An 18,834-nucleotide genomic window follows, 5' to 3' on the forward strand; every position below is an offset into this window, starting at 1 on the left:
AAGAATTATATAGTGATAAGATCACTGATGTTGCTCAATTGCCAGTAGTAGCGCATCCTGCAGTTCATAAAGCACATTTCTACAAGCATGACCATAATATATACCGAGAACAAGGTGAGTTTTAGCAAACTTTTTCTTTACTAAAGTCTCTTGTTATAAATTACACAAATAACTTTATAAACAAATCCCCCCAGCTTGCATTTTGTTTAAAGTAATAACTTTATATCATACAAATAAAGAAATTTCAAGTATGAAAAGTGCATTATTGCAATAATACCTCTTTGCAAGTCCAAAAATCTTGGTTTAGAGTAAAACTGTAAAGTGTAAAAAAGGAGTAAAACAATCAGTGCCATTATTCATTCAAGAAGTCCAACATCTTAAAAATGATGCTTAGTGTGTTGCAGAGGCAGATTTACATCTGAAAGCAACATGTAATTGAAAAGAAGCTATGTGTGTGTTCATCATTTTGCATTACTAATTCTTTTTCCCTAGTTTTCTTCACCTTTCTTGGCAGGAATTCACAATACAAACAGTGCTTGTCCTCAGACATCATCCATTCTGTGCTGCTGCCACTTGCATGGTTCCAAGTTCTTCATCCTCTTCATGCATTCGCTTTAAACTTCCTGCAAAAGGCAAGAGGAAGGAGGACATGCCTGAAAAGATCAGTTCTAACAATATACAGCTGCAAACAGGACTGCATGGCAGTGGTTACTGTCTTCCTGCAGGGACTCTACCCTTTGAAGACATTCAGCTTTTGGACAGCCAGTTGCTGACAGCACTCTTCCCTTGCACTTCTCCACAGGGAAGAAATTTCCTAGAATCCATCAGGTTTTGTGCTCCCTTTACATCTCCCCCCAAACTGCATTTCCACTGCCTTTTAGCAGGGGTGGCTGCTGGCAGGCCTCTATATGATTACAGTAACGTTTTTTACATGCCCTAATCCCCTATTGTCTGTTTAAAAGCACAGCAAAACTCTTTTTTCAGAGCAACTGCCTTAATTTTAAGGGCAGGTCACTCTTGAATCCTCTAAAGAGCTCTGGCGTTTTGAAGCACAGGGCCCTTCTCCAGTACAGTATGGAAGTGCAGACACCACTGCTAAAGTTCAAATCCGAACAGGAAAGTTCAAACATAGGAGAACAGAATATTTAAGTAGTGCATAGTGAGGTCTGAACATCACTTGCATATCAGCTGCAGGCATCCCCTTCCCAAAAGTTTGAGATTCACTGCTGCTGGAGGTTTACTTAGGGAGTGCAAACACCAGGCAAAACAGGCGGTGTCACACACAGCAGGAGAGGCTGCTGACCTGTAGAACCAGGTGGAACCGAGAGGGATCTCTCCAACTGCAGTGGTGACATCATCTGGATGGTTAATTTTGCTAGATAGATGGCTTCATATTCCTGAAATTTTAATAATATATATTGCTATTAGTTTGGCATAATGCATTATAAGGATGAGGACTAATTCAGGGAGCTCGCTAGGATGGACTAGACAGTATCTTAGAGCAAGGCAGAGAGTTTAGAGGAGGAAAGTTCTTTGTTGCTTTGACACGAACAACAAAGAACTGTCAGGAAGAAAGAGCAAAGCCAAACAAAGGATGATAATAAAAGTTTACTCTCTTCCTTAAAGCTGTTTCTTAAAAAAAGTTCTGTGAGGATGTTCAGAGAACTCATTGTTGCTCCCAGAAGGCAATCCAGATGGTAGAAACAAACCAGACTTAGAATACAGTAGCTTCAGAGTTCTGTTACACCGACAAGCCATTCATGGCCTTAAGTTGTGTTCTAGTGACCCTGTCACACTTTCAGTGCTACACAACTCCCCACAGGAATTACCTTTTTAAAAAAAAAAAACAAAAACACACACCCCACAAACTCAGGAGATATTCGTTTTGCTACCAGCCACCTAAGTAATAGCAGAGACGCAACAAATCTGTTTTAACACACTGTCCTGATGTTTGCCCACCATTCACCCAACAGACTCCTGGAATATAATAAAACAACCTCACAATACTGCTGTTTGCCATTCCAGACCTGTGAATTTCCTATGAATGCAAGTGTCAAGAAGCATCACTGGTGAGTGCTACAATACTTGACTTTGCAGTTTCCTCAGCCACCAATTAAGCTGTTTCAGAGTCTCTTAACCATGCACAAAACAGGATTTTTATTTCTCCTCCATTCCTGGATTTGCTTTGTTCAAAGCTTAAGTCTAATGACTTAGGATACCCACTCATTTTCCTCCCAAGCTCTACTATAGCTTCTGACATTTACTTTAAGCATACTTCTACAGTAAATGTTAAGCTGCCTAAGTAGAAACAGCGTTTTGCAGGAAGATGATTCATCAAATGGCTTTTGAGTTGTGACCAAAAAAAAAAAGTCACCTGAAGTTGATGGACAAATCCAGCATTAGGATTAATACAGAATCTTCTTTCTTGAACATAAGTAAATGCGTCCCTTTAAAAAGAGAAGGAGAGAGAAAATACTTCAGTGGAAAACAGACATTGACAAAAGCCTCTGTGGTTTCAGGAGTCTTCCTTCCAATTATCAGTTCTTAGGAAACACACCACCTCTAAATGTTCCTCAGAACTCATTTGTGTAACTGAAATTGTTTGGGCAAAATAGGAAGCAGTAGTTGTAAAATACTATTTGCCCAACCCCACCTCCAGTTTTTAGCTTGCTGGCCTGTTTTCAACACACTTAGAACAGCCTCTTGCGGCCTCTCCTATAGTTTTACAGGAAGGCACCAATCTATGGAGGCTGGTATCCTGTTTCCATTAGCAGCAGGTACCTACTTCTTAAAGAAAGGACGTAAACAAACCTGCAGCGAAGTGAAATGGAATAATCTGCCCCATGTAAAGTCTTCACTCAATCTCAGTAGGTATTAACTGGTTTATGCACCAATACACAACTGTTTAAGATTCCCTCTAAAGTTATTATTCACTTACACCACTTGAATTCAAAGATGAATACCTACAGACATATCAGACTTCTTCTCTGTACTAAAGTACTCTCTCACTTCAGCCTCTTCAGACAGATGATTAGCTACATGACCACATTCTGTTCTTACCTGTACTTCACCCCAAATGTTTCCATTATGTACGCAATAACTAAGGCAGCACTGAAAAGAAACAAAAAAAGAATTAGTAGAATGTATTTCAGTTATTTAAAAAAAAAATTAATAACCAGGATGGATAGTTTCCTACCTTCTAGAAATCCCTGCATTTCCATGGACAAGAACTTTTCCTGAGAAGAAAAAAACAAACAAAAAACACCCAACCAACCATACTTTTATAGACTGAAGAAAATTCTTTGAAATGTAGTTTTTCCTTGTTATGGAGAACTACTCAGTAGCAAGGCACATCCCTAGACTAATAGGTGTGTTACCTCACTCTTCATTACTAACTACACTCCATTCATTACTGCCACAGGACAGAAGAGCATGGATTCCTGCTCCTCTGAGGATTTTGAGCAACAAAAGCTGCATTCCAGACCACAATCCAGATTTAAGACCTTACATTGGAGAGGACAAAAAAAACCCCTAAACCCAACAAAACTCATGCACAGAGCACAGTTGCATTTAAAGTGGGGAAAAAAACCCCAACCCCAGATATACAAAGAGGTTTGCTTTCCAGTTGGAGGCAAAAAGAAGATAACACTACTTTACTCTGAACTTGTATTATACAGTTCAAGTCAAGCACAATAAAACCCCAAATTTAAAAAAGCCTCATACTTAAGGAGTCCCTAATACATACCACTAAGTTACCTTTAAAGCTCTAACAACAATGTACTAGTAAATGAAGGAAAAAAGTTAAGACTTTACCTCCGCTTTGTAAACTTCCATCAATAAATTCTTTAGTCTACAAAGTAAAAAAAATTACAAGACTCAGTTTCAGATAATTTTAGATGTTACTGCTACTTGCATTTAAATTTGCTAGAATTTTTGTATCAATCTTTATACACAGTGACAATAATGCACTGTTTATACAGTCTTAGACATCACTTCAACTAGACGTTTATACTTCTATTGTACTTTTAGCTATCCATAAAATAGTCAGTGAAAAACTAGTGCAAAGCCAGAAACAAAAATGTTTACATATCTATTACTACTATAATAAAAATTAACTTCTAAAAATCTTTGCTTAGCGGGGGGCAGGGGGGGAATGCCAAAAAACCCAAAATCACTATGAAAAACCCACACACATCAACAACAGCAATATGGCCTGGACCACTCTACTGACACCTGTGTCCTCCTAGAAGTCCTTAAATGCTATTTTCAGTTCTAAAAGTAGGTCTAATCAAACTATAACGTGAGACAACATGCAGTGAGGTCTGTGGAATATTGCCAGGCTGAAACATTTGATTAGATGAAAAGCAAAAGCTAAATAATTTATTGTGGGGAAAACCTCAAACTAGACTCTTAAAAATACACCAACACAAAGCTACTAAGACATCAGTAACTGCAAGATTTGCAACAGATGCTGTTTGATCAAACAGCATTATACTTCAGAAAAGCTGTAAGCCGTAAAGTGATTTGCCACTTTTGCAAAAACATGACCACCTCTGCCATGAACAGGGAAGCCAGAAGAGCTTTTTGGTATTTTGGGATGATTTTTTTGAGTGGGGGAAGGAACAAAGAAATGCTTTTGCTCTGTTGCAAGCTAACCTAAAATAAAGATACAAAACCGTAGCTCAAAACTAAGGATTTATTCTATTTCCAAAGGTCAGTATGTAATGGATACTGCTTAACTTAAGCTTACTTTTTAATTCCTCTACAGTAAACATGTTTAAGATGCTGTAAAACTTAGTTACACGAACTAATTACTATTTCCTGTTCAATTTTAATATTTTATACAAGAGATGTATCTGGTCTTCTAAACATGTTTCCTACAGGCCAAGTTCCCCAGCATTCTCCAATGATCTGATTTCTTTGTTTTGAGACCAGTCTTCCCCCCGCCTTTCTTTTTCTCATTTTTTTTGAGACTATAATAAGATACAGCTCTTACAACTCTGCCTCAGTTTCTATACTTGTAAAAAGGAGTTAATTACACTTACTAAGGTGGTAATAACAAGGTCATTTAAGAGTTCACAGCCCTTCCAGGTGCCTCAGGCTGGGTATCCCAAATTTGAAACTGCTATCTGTTAGTTCAGAAAACTCCCACTGGGCAACCCCATTCCCAATCCATTCACATTATCACAAATACTTACCATAGGGAAAAAACGTATTATATTCTCAACTGGATTATCTGCAATATCCAAGACTAAATACCTACAATGAAGACAGTTGCTGTAAGTACACAGTAACACCAGTACACAAACAGCTGATTCAACCCCACCACAACACTCAAACCTGCAAAATGATCCTAGCACTACCCTTCTGGCTTTACTGTCTGGTCTGAGCTCCAGAACTTCTACAATCAGTAACCTGTGGAGTTGTCCTTATCAGGAAAGGAAGCAAGGAACTTTCTCCAGCATCCCCTAACAAAATCACCTCTTGGAGTGGAAGAAATTCACACATGCTATGCTACAGGTGACTCAACTTTCTTTGGAAGCAACATACTACATACTAACATGCTCCCCATCTGTTTGTAAATATGGACCAGTGTTCTTTTCTGGGGCTCTACACAACTCTTCCAGAGGTACATGTATTCTGATTAAGTTACCTCAAATGTTTTATTAGCAGGACAAACCAAACTTGGAACTAATAACTTTAAAACTGAAGACAGTTACTGCAAACTAATGGATACTCCTCATTTGCAGACCTGCCTATGTCTAGTTTACTGGGATGAATAAACTTCATAGATTGGATTTAAGAGTCTTTCTGTACCTCATCACACTTTTCCAGTAGTTTTGACAATGTGAAAATATTTGGAAAGAAACCAAGACAAAAAAAAAATCTTGATAATTTCTCACCTAAATAACTGTTGGAAGTTTGGTTTAATAAAATTTGCTTCAATGTTTTGTCGTATGCATATTACATGGGTTATTCCATGTTTCTGAAGTATAGGTAGCTGTGGGAAAAGGAAAACACATTTATTTTTCAATTACGTAATCCATCTCTTACACAGTAATAAAAAGCTATACATAAATACACAATAGGGCTCTACTGTGTCCTGAAGGAATATCAAGAGCTAGTTTTCTAACAGTCAAAGCAGTGTGAAAAATGTTGTCTTTCAAAAGAGATAAAAATGTAACCATTAGGAGCTGCAAGAAAAAGCATTCCTAAAAACGATAAAAAGAACAGGCAGTAAAGAAGGTATTCAATGACCTTGTTTGTCTCTGCTCACCTTTCACTTAGCCTGAAATTGCAAGTCCCTACATGACGTAGTAATTGTCAGCTAGCATTGGATTCTTACTGGAATCAGACCATTGAAAGTAAGATCATTTAAACTATGAGGTAAGTTTACATATATAAGCTTTGTCTTAGCAGCACTTGACTTTATTGTAGATGCAATTTACCTTGTTTTACTGCATATATACAAGTTCCCAGTTCTTATTATTTTTGTGTTGCAACACTTTAGCAAAGGAAACAGACTGCCCGATTGGCAACGTGCATGTCTTAAATGGTTTACCTTCTTCTAAGAAAAATTCTCTTCAAGCTTAACTACAAGACTCAATTTTAATACAAAAAGCTGACATATGAATGCTCACTGCAATTAGCATGCAAGTCACTTTAAACTTGCACTTTTCTCTTGTTTGAGAGGAGTAGGTAAAGCAGACTAGCTGAATTGAGACAGCATGCACATGTGTGTGTACCAACACACGCAGAACTTCAAGCCATAAGGGAAAAAAAACTTAACCAGAGTTCTTTTTTTCATTTATCTGCCGAAGTAACCCTTTAGCTCATAAGACTGATGACACAAGGCTGCATTTTTCTTAACTGCCCCAGCATGTGCCTGTTCAGATTCATTCTGGAAGGGGGAGACATCGACACCAGCCCCAGTCAGATAAACTAAAAGCATCATCCCATAAATGCCCCATGTATTACTTCTGCTCTGGCATCTTTCACGTTCCAGGTCAGGATTGCAACCGAATTCACACCTATATAGATAACACTTGAACACATCATCACAGTAACAAATCAAATCACCACAGCAAAGTTTCCTTATGAGACACTCTGAAAATCATACCTTGCTTTTCATAGCTGAAGAATATGGGCCTAAAAATAACCCAGGTAAAATTTCCTAGGAGGCAGAAGAACAGACATTTAATATCATCTCAAAATTATTTGAAATAATACATTGCACTCAACTCAGACTATGGCCGTGGAAACAAGTAATTTACATATTAGTGAGAGATGTGTTACATTTAAAATAACAGGACAAGGGGTGGAAAAAAATACTAGTTTGGCAAAATAGAAGAAACACAATCTTTGTGCAGGAGACCTTGTTTTGGAACAAATCAAGTCCTTTATTTGGGTAAAGTTCCAGTTTGATTACTGCATCTTATCCAGGCCCAGATCAAATGAAGGGAACCAACTTCGTATATAATAGTGTCTTGTAATTAATTCCAAATTGCTTTCATGGAAAAAGATATACACATGGCAAGCCTTCTAGCTTTGTACTAGTAGTAGGAAAATATCAACTTTTAACCATTTATCTCCCCACCAATAAAGACACACAGGTCTGTAGATCTTATCTTGTGCAAAGATTTGGCTGCCACCATGGTAGGAGAATTTTAATTGTCCATCCTACTTGATAACACCTACTTTCAACCAAATTTAAGTTAAAAAAGCAAAGCTCCAATAAATTTTTAGCAAACATCTAAAAACATTCACAAAGGCAAAAATGTCTTATTTGGGGGATTCTGAAGAAAACTACCAAATTACTTTTCTTTTTTATGTACCTGCACAACAGTGATCCAAGCACACCTGCACACTAAGCTGGCAGTCCTCCTACATCTCTCCCACGGTGCTGCCTGACACTTTACCTCTAAAGGCTGATTCTGATACCAGCTCTTTTGCAGGGCACTTTTTTTGTTACCGAACACACTATGGGTTTTGACTTAAATGATAAATATAAGTGTGTCATACCTGCATCTCTCTCCTCATGGGATAGGTCCAATCCTTAAAAATAGAATAAAAAACAATTACATATGCATACAAAGGGAAAAAACCACATTCAGGCAGAGATCTGTATGTGCACGTTATATAAAAGAATCAAAACCTATTTTCTGCAGATTGCACAAGCTACCTGCTACGCAACAGGCACGTTGCTTACGCTTACTGCTAACTCTCCAGACAGGTACCAGTAACACTCAAGCGCAAGGAATGCTATTTTGAAAGCTAATGTAAAGAAACCTCAAGTATGCTACATCAGTGACGAAGCCTGGGCTGAACAGCCAGTGTGTTGTACATCCACACCTCAGCTTTCTGCTGAGAAACTTCCCTCTAGAATGGGGAGGAAAAAAAGAGAAAGAGGAAAAAAAGCTTTAGAACATTCTGTACTAGCCACAGAAGTAAAAAAAAATTCCTTTGACTGATACATTCCTACAGCTACTGGAAAAGCAAGGTAGGTATAGCAGGTAACTCCCTTACAATCTAACACTGCCTCACCTAACCCATTCAAACCAACTTCATACCGAATATTCAGGATTTAGCTTTAACAATTCTGTACACAAATGTTCCCCCATGAACACAGCAAGCCATTGCAGTGAATCTCCACTGTTCTTCATCCTAGACAGTTACACTGGGAAGGATTCTTACACAGTAAACACATAAGCTGTGTTCAGCCCCAAGGACACAATTCTCCCTGCCTGTTAATTTGCAGCTAGCATATCGCACCCTTCGACAGAACCTCAGACCCTCAGGTTTGTGAAGGTTCAACTCAGGAACCCACCCCTTCCCAGCTGACTATTTACTATCATCCAACAGAACTGCCCAGAGCAAATGCCAACATCAACATTTTCATCCTTTGCTCCATTTTACAGAACTGCCAAAGCTGAACAGAAAAATGCTCTGGCAGACTCTATTCCTGTCTTTCCTTCTTTACAACTCCCACTGTCCTCTATTAACAGGCTCTTACTCATTCTCTGACCCTCACACATGATGGAGTTGTATCTGAGATCACAGTTACCAGCTGGAGAAAAAAAAAAAAAAAAGGAAGTAGTCAAACATATCAAATCAAATAGACTGCATACATTTATTTACATAACTTTGCTGTTTGCTCTACACACAACAGCAGCTAAGGAAAAGCTTTGCCATATGTCATTATGCTCCAATCTCCTCAAAACGATCAGAAAAATAAACTCCAAATATTCCACCTCTGAAGTGAGGTCAGCATTACACCGAGAAAGATCCAGGTCCTTTAAACTGCAGCATTGCCCACCTTAGCACCTGCAGTTGTACTGGCAGCAGCAATTTTACATTAACCCTCTTTTTACTAAGACACATGAGAAAAATGCAGTGTTTCCCCTAGACACACACAGTTACACAGTGAGCTTTTGCTACCTCTTGGTAGTGGAATTAGAAAGGATTTTAATATCAGTAAAGTTATTCTGGAAACCACTTGAATAGAATCTGGGACAGTGTTTCTGAGAAAGCAAACAAACATTAAGCCACTCAAAACAATTCTTTGAATACTACTTAAACAGTAGTACAAACAGAGAAACAAAATGCACTGAAATAGTCTTTGCTAAAGACATCAAGATAGCTAAATTATTTCGGCATGTTCCAGCTGTAATAATAAAAGCTCCTGGTAGCAGAAAGTAGAAATCCTGTGACAAAACAATTATTTTTATCGAACTGTATCCTTTGAAGTCTGACCTGAGTGTTTTAGCATATCCCTGTTGTCTCACTGCATATACAAAAGCTTAAATCACTCAAGAAGCAAAAAAACCCCAGTTTTATAAAGTATAAAACCAACAGTAAGAGCAATAAACTCTGAAAAGCTTATGCTACACTCCAGGAGTATACAAGCACTTCAGTGGGGTTTATTACTCTATTTCTAGAATTTAAGAGTCTTAACCTGGAGCATAATGAAAACACAAATTCACCTCTACTTTGGTCAAGAGGACTTCACAGTACATTATAAATATTCCTTTCAAATGCATTAGAAGCAGGAAATGGTGTTATTCCCAGCAGCTGTAAACAGTGCAAAGTAAGTAGGCAAGAATTTAGCATTATACAGTCCAAAGGAAACCAAAACCCGTAAGACAACAGATGCCACAGATGTTCTGAACAAGAAAAAAAAGTCAGTATTGGCTCCAGACATTAGTCTTCAGTGTTCTTCAAGAAACCAAAAAGATACAGTTTCCAATGGGATTTAGTCTGCAAAATTAGTATCTGAAAGATTATGTACACAGAAAACATTTAATCTGAGACAAATACACAAACTACTGAAAGAGTGATTCTGGTGATTTCCTGACAGCCCTTCAAGGCTTTTAAAACTAACAATGCCAGATTATTCAAGTGTTATGCAAAATTATGTAAACAAAAAATAATCTATTACTGTAGACTGAACCAAGCAGAGTTCTCATTTTGAGGAATTCATTCATCAGCCATGTTTTCCACACTGTCTGAAGCACCCAGACAAATAATAACTGACGGTTTCTCTTTTAACAGACCATATGCAAAAATTTTGCTAAGAAAATGATACTTGTTGATGATGCCCGAGCTGGATAAAGTAACAGCATTCCTTGCTGCTATTTGGTAGGTTCTATAAAATAAGTGACAACTCCCTGGAAGACATATCTTCAATACTCACAAGCCACAAAAAGTAAAAAGAAGGAATGCAAAATATAACCCACACAACACCAAAGTTTTAAAGAGCAGCCACTCACCTCTGCCAGGTCTTCCCAAACTAGACAGATTAATTGATGGACAAGTTTAAAAGATACTGCAGCTGTTTTGCGGAGGGCATTCACAGCACATAGCTGGTGTATTTTGTATTCGCACAAGTGAAATGGCAGGGACTATCTAAAGCACTTCAACTAGTGTCCCAGAACAGAGCAACTAGCAAGAGAAAGGGGAATAAAGCATGTTTCAAAGCCCTCCCTTCCTCATCTGCAGCCAATCTCTAGCTGAAATAAATTGAAGCTATGAATGAATAGGCAAAACTTGCCTGGATTACAAAGCTTTTTGGTAACCAATATCCACACTACACCAAGAGTTACTTTGCCAACAGTTAAGGTTAATTTATCAGTATTTTACCATAGCTATACCTGTTATTCTTTAGAAGAACAATTTAATGGCAAAAACCCCAACACCTTACATCACCATGTGCAAATACATGCATGTTTGGACTTTTTCCTGAAAGAGTGACCTTGGTTAGGCCTTAAAAAATTCATAATAAGAATTTTATGTTATTTAACAGCCCTGACAGAGACTTGTCTGCACTCAAGACCTGCACAAAATCAAGGACTGTGTTTTTAAACACAGCATCACAACATACCTCATGGCAATCTGTGTATGCCTCACAAGAAGGAATGTAGTAAAATGGATAAACGTGACATCACTTAACTGGTCCCTCATCGACAGTCCAAGTCTGAAGACCCATCTAATTTTCACATATAAAAGGTAAATCCTAGTTGGTCTTTGCTGAAGCTCAGCTTTGGTTGCAAGACAACCTGCAGTACTGCACTTTCATTATTATGGTTAAACTCCTGCTGCCTTATAATTAGTAGAGCCTACAAACCACAGACTGCCCTAGATGAAGGAAGCAGCTCTCAAAGGTGCTGAAAAAAACACCAGTAAAATAAATCAAATCAGTGGATTAAAGGAGAATCCAACATCAAGAAGCATCTTTTCTAGATTTTAGCTGCTGCCCCTTATCTGCTCAGCATCACTGGGCACCAGCCACCATCTGCTATGGTTTTCCCTGCTTTCAAGACCATTACTCAAGTCCTTTTGAAAAGCTGCAAGCAACTCCCAGTAAAGCCTTCCTGACCACTCCAGGTTTCTGACCCTTCTCCAACACTCAGACAGCTCTTTTGTTGTTGATTAATAGCATCACTTACCTCTCTGTACAGATTTGTCTTCCCATCATAATTCATCACAGCAAGACTTCTGCATGATTGATAGTTCCTCATGTACCTCAAAAATCTAGGGCTGTCAAAATTCTCTCGCCTAAATTTGTTTCCCTGTCTAGTGGAATATCCACATAAGCTGTAACACTCAAAATCTCTCCTCCAAACCCGGTACAACATTCTTCCACAAGTTGTGAAATCAAAGCTGAAGACAACTGTTACGCAATGACAGCCACACATTCTGCTGACCTCCTTCAGTTCCTTCATCTGCTCTGGCCTGCATCTGATCTCTTGGCTGTAATTTTGTACCACTCAGTATAGGAAATTAAAATTACAGCTAAACAGTGTTAAAGCAGTCAGAAGCCATGATTATATTGACTGCCAAGACTACTGTCACCCCTCCTTTGGAGGTTACAGCTTGAACTGTGGACGGATCCTGATCCTTTAACGATTACCTTGACACAAAAGCTTTATGCTTAATTCTAAGGCAGTTTTAAATCTAATTTACACATTGAAATGAGGCTACACCTTGGTTTTGAAAGTATTTTAGACAATATTTTGAAAAAAAGACCTCCCAGCTGATACAGTCCAACAAAAGGAGGGGGGAGGGTCTTCATTAAAGACCTGCACAAAAATAAAGCTAGTTACACCAACGGCCTTTGTAAAAGAGAACAAACAATTACCAAATGAAATCATGACATACTAAAATAGTAATAGAGCATACTTATTTGCCACCTTTTTATAAGACACAAGTTAAATGAAGTACTGAAAACTTACTCAAGAAATAGAATACTTGAATACTACCAAAACCTGACACATTATCGCTGGAAAGCACACTGCTTTAAGGGCCTCAAAATTAGCTACAAATCAGAATTAAATGAAAGGCTGTGTCTTCAGATTCAGTCACACTGTATGTTCTTGGACAGTTATTCCAGTTAGCAACATTTTTTTTTATTATCTGTATTTTTAATATATATATTAGAATCCAGTTCCTTCAGTTAAGAGGGGACCTACAACAACCATTTAGTCTAACTGCCTGACCACTTCAGGGCTAAATATATACACAATTTTTTTTTTTTTCCCACGTGGAAGCCCTAGTGCAAGTATATAAAATATAAAAAATTGAACCCAGTCTTTTTGTTCACTCAAGATGTGGGCGTGACACTAACAAGAACAGAGCTATGCTAACAAGGTTAAGGAAGGCTTTGACAGTACTGTTAACCCTACCAGTGACTGGTTCAAGGGCGAGCTTACGCTCCCACCCTTGCACAGTTGTTTAATCTGATGCTCACCATGCTCAAAAAACTATGATGGCCCCAAATTAACAGCTTTTTTAGAAAAGCTGGTTGTCTACCAAGTAATCTCCCTGCTCCAGGTCACCACAGGTCAGATAAGCACTGAGACAAAAACAGTGACAACACTGAGCGGTTGGCAGGGCGGGTAACGCCACTTTTTAGCAAAGCCAGCTATGAGATGTGCTTTGCTGTAACAGCAAGGCCCCCCTTGGTCACAGATCCCACTTCAGTCAGTCCCAATGATGGCAAACGTGAGCTGGGGAGCCACGTTTAACAGTACTTTCTGTGTATTTGTAAAGAGTACTTGGATAATGGGAAGTCCTCACCATACTGATATTTTTGCTTTTGAAAATACAAAAGGAATACAAAAGGAGGAAGGTGGAGAGGAAAAAACAATAGCAGGTGGGAATGACAGAGCACACAGAGGAAGGAAGACACATACAACAGGGGAAAAAAGGTTATTGTAGCGAAGAGAAACAGAAGCTAGGGAAAAGGATAAAAGGCAACTAAATGGAAAGTAGAAACATAAACATAGAAAGGAAACAAACAGTTCTTCTGTCCCATTCTGCAACATTGGTCCAAAAGATACCTCTACTAACTTGTTAAATACCAGTTAGTACACTGGGTCATCAGCACTGCTTTTATCAAAGCACAATAAAGCAGTGAAGGCAGAATTCTAATTCTTCAGCTTATTTGAAGCACATAGCCAACTGGCAGGACTACCATACATTTTGTATTATTTTCTTTTTAGATGAACCTGCACAGAAGCTGAGACTCATCTGAATTCTTTCTAGTAGAAAGTCTCCTGCATTTACCCCACAGCATTTCTACCCACTACAATAAAAGGCTTGACAATTCACTTTTTATGAAGAATCTGTAGAATGACAACTAATGAACAAGTTTTACTGACAAAGGAAAAATTGTGTTCAGATTATTATAATTGTTTTTAATGGTACAAGTATGTCCTTTTTCATGCCTGATTTTTTGGGGCCCTCCCTCTTTTTTAACTACAGCCTAAAGAGCTGGGCTATACCAAGACAGCCAAGGAACGTACAGGCCTCTTTACAATCCTTATTTAGATTAAAAAATCCTCATGCTTTAAGTCCTCAGTTCTACAAACTGCTCCAGTTGTGAGCCACCTTCATGTCTATGTGGATGCCTATGCACTTCAACAGGCTTCCCACAGATGCAAGGCATAAGTTGATCGCAATTGACAGGACTGCTCAACTTCAGCTGCCACAGTGCACTTCTCTTGATGTATGCAAAGTAGTCTGATAGTATCCCACAGAGTTACAATCAAAATCTGTCACCTGATTTACATTTCCCAGCATAACGTAGCATTTGTTTCAAGTTTCTTTTGCCCTATTACGTGGGCAGGTAAAATAAATCTTATAATACAGGCTTCCTACTTACTTTAAAGAGTCTGTAGAGGAGGGGAATCTATGTTTAAGGGGGTTATTTGTCTTTCCTATCAAAGATAAGAGTAAAAGAAGTTTAAAGAAATTTGTTCCACCTTTAGATGGACTGTGCTACTGCATAGTTAAAAAAAGCAGTAAAAAATACATTAGCATTTCAGCTTAATATAACTGTCAAGAAATGTAAGCTTTTTTAAAAAAATCATACACTAAAGGAAGCGTGGGTTTTACGCATAATAAAAAGACAAATATGACTGCTTAGTTAATAACCTGGTAATTCCATTACAAAAACCACAGAAAGTCCTACAAAAAGTTCTAAATACATCACAAATACTAGCTTACTCTGCCTGCTTGCAAGTAATCATACTAATGTTTTAACAAAGAAGTGAACTGGTAATTATTGCTGTGTTCCCATTACATATATCCTAGCCCTAATTTTTTTTAATTTAATAGGAAAATTTCCATTAAATTCCTTGAATTATTCCAGTCCCTATTTACCATCTTATCAAAAGTGCTAAGATGTCTCAGTACAAATATGTCAGCATGCACTGTTATTAACCTGACGCTCTTTTACCTGGTCTTTAGCCACAAGGACGTGGTTTAGTGGTGGGCCTGGCAGTGCTAGGTTAAGGGCCGGACTCTATCTTAAAGGTATTTTCCAACCTAAATGATTCTATGTTTATACTGGGGGGGGGGGGAATCCCCAGCACTTCTCAAATTTAAGAAAGTTTAAGATTTCCATGCCATGTAGAATTACTATTACTTTGACATACTCACTATCACAAACTGTAAGAGAACACATACAGTTTACAGATATTCATGGCATATACCAGAAAAGCCTTGCAAGAATGATGAGTTACATGTTTAATATTCAAAAATCAAAAGTAGAAAACACTCAGATGGCGTAAGGACCTCTAAAAAGGAATTCAGCTTTTAACTGCGAGAGACTCACCAGTGAAAGACGGAAGCTGGTTTATCCCAGGCTTCATGAGCTCATCTTGCAGAACTGGACAACTCACCTAGACACGCAGCCAGCACGCCAGAGCGGACTAGAGGAAACACCACAAGCCAGCACTGACATGCTGTTGTATCTAAGCGTGTCAAGACACTTGCCAATACCTGTCTGTGCTTGACCTACAACAAATACAGTTTCATCACCTGAATGAACTCTTAAGTACACACAAACTGCGGAAGGGGGGAGTTACACACGTCAGAGTACTCAGAAGAACAAACTTCTGGTCCATCGATTGCCAAGATGGTATCAGATGCAGAATGGAAAGAAGGCACAACTCTCTCCAGCAGAGAAGTATCACCAGCACTTCTTAACGCGGCATTTCACAAGCTCCGAAAAGTACGAACAGTCAAATAGCCTAAAAATCCAGTAATTCATAGTACTACGTATGGATTAGGGACATTGCAAACAATCTACAGGCCAGAAAACTGACCTGTTTATCTGGAGTACACTTCTGCAGTATGCCTAAGTCAATCCATCTGCAGGTTGCCATCACCCCCCTAACAGATAGCCTCGCCCACTCTCTGCTTTTAACTTGTGCCAACACTAGAGTGTGAAGCTGTGCAGTCAACCAGATCACCTCACTGATTTGACTTTTTAAAAATTATTAGTATTATTATTATCATTATTAAAGCTGTCACATGGTTATTCATGTTCAGACAGGAGAAGAGAGCTGGGGGGTGGCAGTTAGATTGCCTTAAAGTGACCACAAGGTTACACTTTTACACTTACTCTTAAGCAGCCTACGTTAGGAAGTAAACCAGCGATTCCCCAAATTCTATCACCTCCCCTGCCCCCTCCACTGTCTTGAAATCAAACCTACCAAGACAGCATTAAACCATACATAACCAACTTCCAGCAATAACATTGTAGAGTACTCCTCATGGATGAACCTCCTCACCGCAATACACAAGAGATTATCTTCAGCTTTCCACAAGTAACTACATTTTTCAGGCAGAATTATTTCAGTTTCCTTAGTTTGCTTTTCCAAAGCATCTTCAGGATTGGGCTGAAGCCCCAAGGCTGACATCTCTTATGCTTTGCTTAACAAGCTAATGCCACAAGAACTTTGTCATTCTCTACTGGCTTTAACTTTTCTGTTTCCCCCAAATACTCCAGCTATGGTGTATTTAGATCAAGTCAGACACAAATGCAAGGTGTTGAAATAAAATTAACTTAGACATTTTTAAAAATAATCCTTGAAATTCTCTGCTATCGTCTTGTCGCAAGTAAAGTCCTAACATTCTATATATTATACTATTGAGAGATAGAGCATAACAAAAAGCAAAACATAAAATACGCTCTGAAGGATACTGTATTATAATTTCAATTTTCATCAGGTGAGAGTTGTTACAGGCAGCAACCTCTGTTTTTAAAGCTATTGTAACTGCACACTTCTTTTTAGCCATTCCAGTTATAAACAGGTTTGAAAAAGCTATCCAGGCTAATTTAATTAACTATTTTCAGAAGTAACTAGGTAATATGATTGGTTTCTCGACAAAGAAGTTAAACCAAATTAATTATAAACCTCACAGGGTGGTACATAATTTGTGTTCAGATATAAACTGATTACAAGTTTCTGAAAACCATCAAGATGACTGGTAAATACCTCCATAGCTCTGAAGTGAACAGGGTATTAAATCTTGACAACAGAACCAAAAAAAAACCAACAAACACCCCCACCAAAAAAATCCACAATAACTTCCATACTTCAGGTAACTTAAAACAACAACAGTATTCAACAATAACTGTTAAAACAAAAATAAATGCTGACGTTTATGAAATACACAACGATACAGACCTCTGAAGAGCTCAGATACTATCAGCTTCCCGCATGAACGCTGTGACATTTTGCCTGAAATACCTGACACATTCAAAGCGGGACACTCCGGGCTGTTTGCGACACATGAAAACACACCACCAGTATCCAGGGTCAGAACCGAGAAGCTAAGCCAAGCTCAGAAATCAGACACCACACCGACCCGATTCCTCTGACACCGCACAGGGTGCGGCGTAGTCTTCACCACCTGTCTTCCTTTGCAACGGAGTCCTGGCTCTTGAGCACCGTAAAAATGCCTGACCGATAGACTCACCAGCGCGCTAAGACGTTTCTTGGGCACCTACGAGTTGGTAGGCAACTGTGTGGAAGGGGACACGCAGGTACTCACTGCTGGCAGCTCCTTTCTGCACGCAGGCAGCAGATGGAGGACAGGGCTGGTGGCCATACAAAGGGAGAGGGAACTGGCAGTGGGAAGCAAAAGGGCGGCTAGCAGGCAGGCCGTGACACGCTGGGGCACGGTGGAGGGGACACCAGAGGCGCCAAGCAGAGGGGGCCGCTACCAGAGGGCACAAGCCACGAGCCGGGGCAGGGGTCTCTGACAGCAGGCACCCTCCGCAGCGCGGCCCGCGAACCCCCGGGCGCAGGCAGGCGGGGGAAGGCCGGAGGCAGCCGAAAGGCGAGATGCAGGAGGGAAGGGGGTCCGGGAGGGCAACGGAGGCGGCAGGGGCCAGCAAGCAGGCCCGGAGGATGCGGTCGGTGGTCGCAGGGGGGTGGCACAGCGCCCCGGCAGCGGGGTTTACGGTGTCACCAGCACAAGGGGGAAGACGACGGACCTGGCCCCACTGGAGACCCGCGAGAGAGCGCACCCCCCGGCCAGGGGGAGCGGGGCGCACGGGAAGGGGGCCGGGGAGGCACCCCACGGCGGGGGGGGGGGGGGGCTACCAGCGGGGTCCCACCGCTGGGGGACAGTGCCCACAGCCCGGGGGGGTGGGTGGGGGGGGTGGGTGCCCGGGACCAGCCGCGCCACATGGGGCCGGGCGCACACGAGGCCGGCGGCTCTCGGCTCCCCTCAGGCGGGGCCGGGCGGCGACCCCCGGCCGCTCCCCTCCGCCGCTCACCTCAGAGTCCTCTTTGGCCTGCGGCAGCGCGGGGAAGGCCGGCTTGGCGAGCTCCATGGCCGGGCGCTCTCCGGGCGGGGCAGGACCGGGCAGGGCGGCTATTTGGGCAGCGGGCCCGCGGGCTCCGGCTCGGGAGCGGCGGCAAGAGGAGGCGGAGGAGGCGGCGGCGCGCTCAGCCGCTCGCGCCCGGCCGCCATGCTGCTGCTGCTGCTGCTGCCGCCTCTTCCCTCCTCCTCCTCCTGCTGCTGCCGCCGCCGTCG

At 40.5% G+C, this 18,834-nt stretch overlaps 1 protein-coding gene across 1 annotated transcript; it reads right to left on the reverse strand.

The window, feature by feature from the left end:
- Positions 1-119: 119 nt before the first annotated feature.
- On the reverse strand, positions 120-18,834 carry STYX (serine/threonine/tyrosine interacting protein). Its single transcript, XM_040600242.1, has 11 exons — positions 18,575-18,834; positions 8,023-8,055; positions 7,121-7,174; positions 5,904-6,001; positions 5,199-5,259; positions 3,814-3,850; positions 3,197-3,236; positions 3,061-3,111; positions 2,375-2,447; positions 1,304-1,397; positions 120-623 (listed from the first exon to the last, which is right to left on the reverse strand). The coding sequence occupies exons 1-11, from the start codon at positions 18,629-18,631 to the stop codon at positions 550-552; spliced, it is 672 nt and encodes a 223-aa protein (XP_040456176.1). The 5' UTR covers positions 18,632-18,834; the 3' UTR covers positions 120-549.

This window comes from Falco naumanni, chromosome 7, assembly GCF_017639655.2.
Source record: "Falco naumanni isolate bFalNau1 chromosome 7, bFalNau1.pat, whole genome shotgun sequence".
Lineage (NCBI taxonomy): Eukaryota > Metazoa > Chordata > Aves > Falconiformes > Falconidae > Falco > Falco naumanni.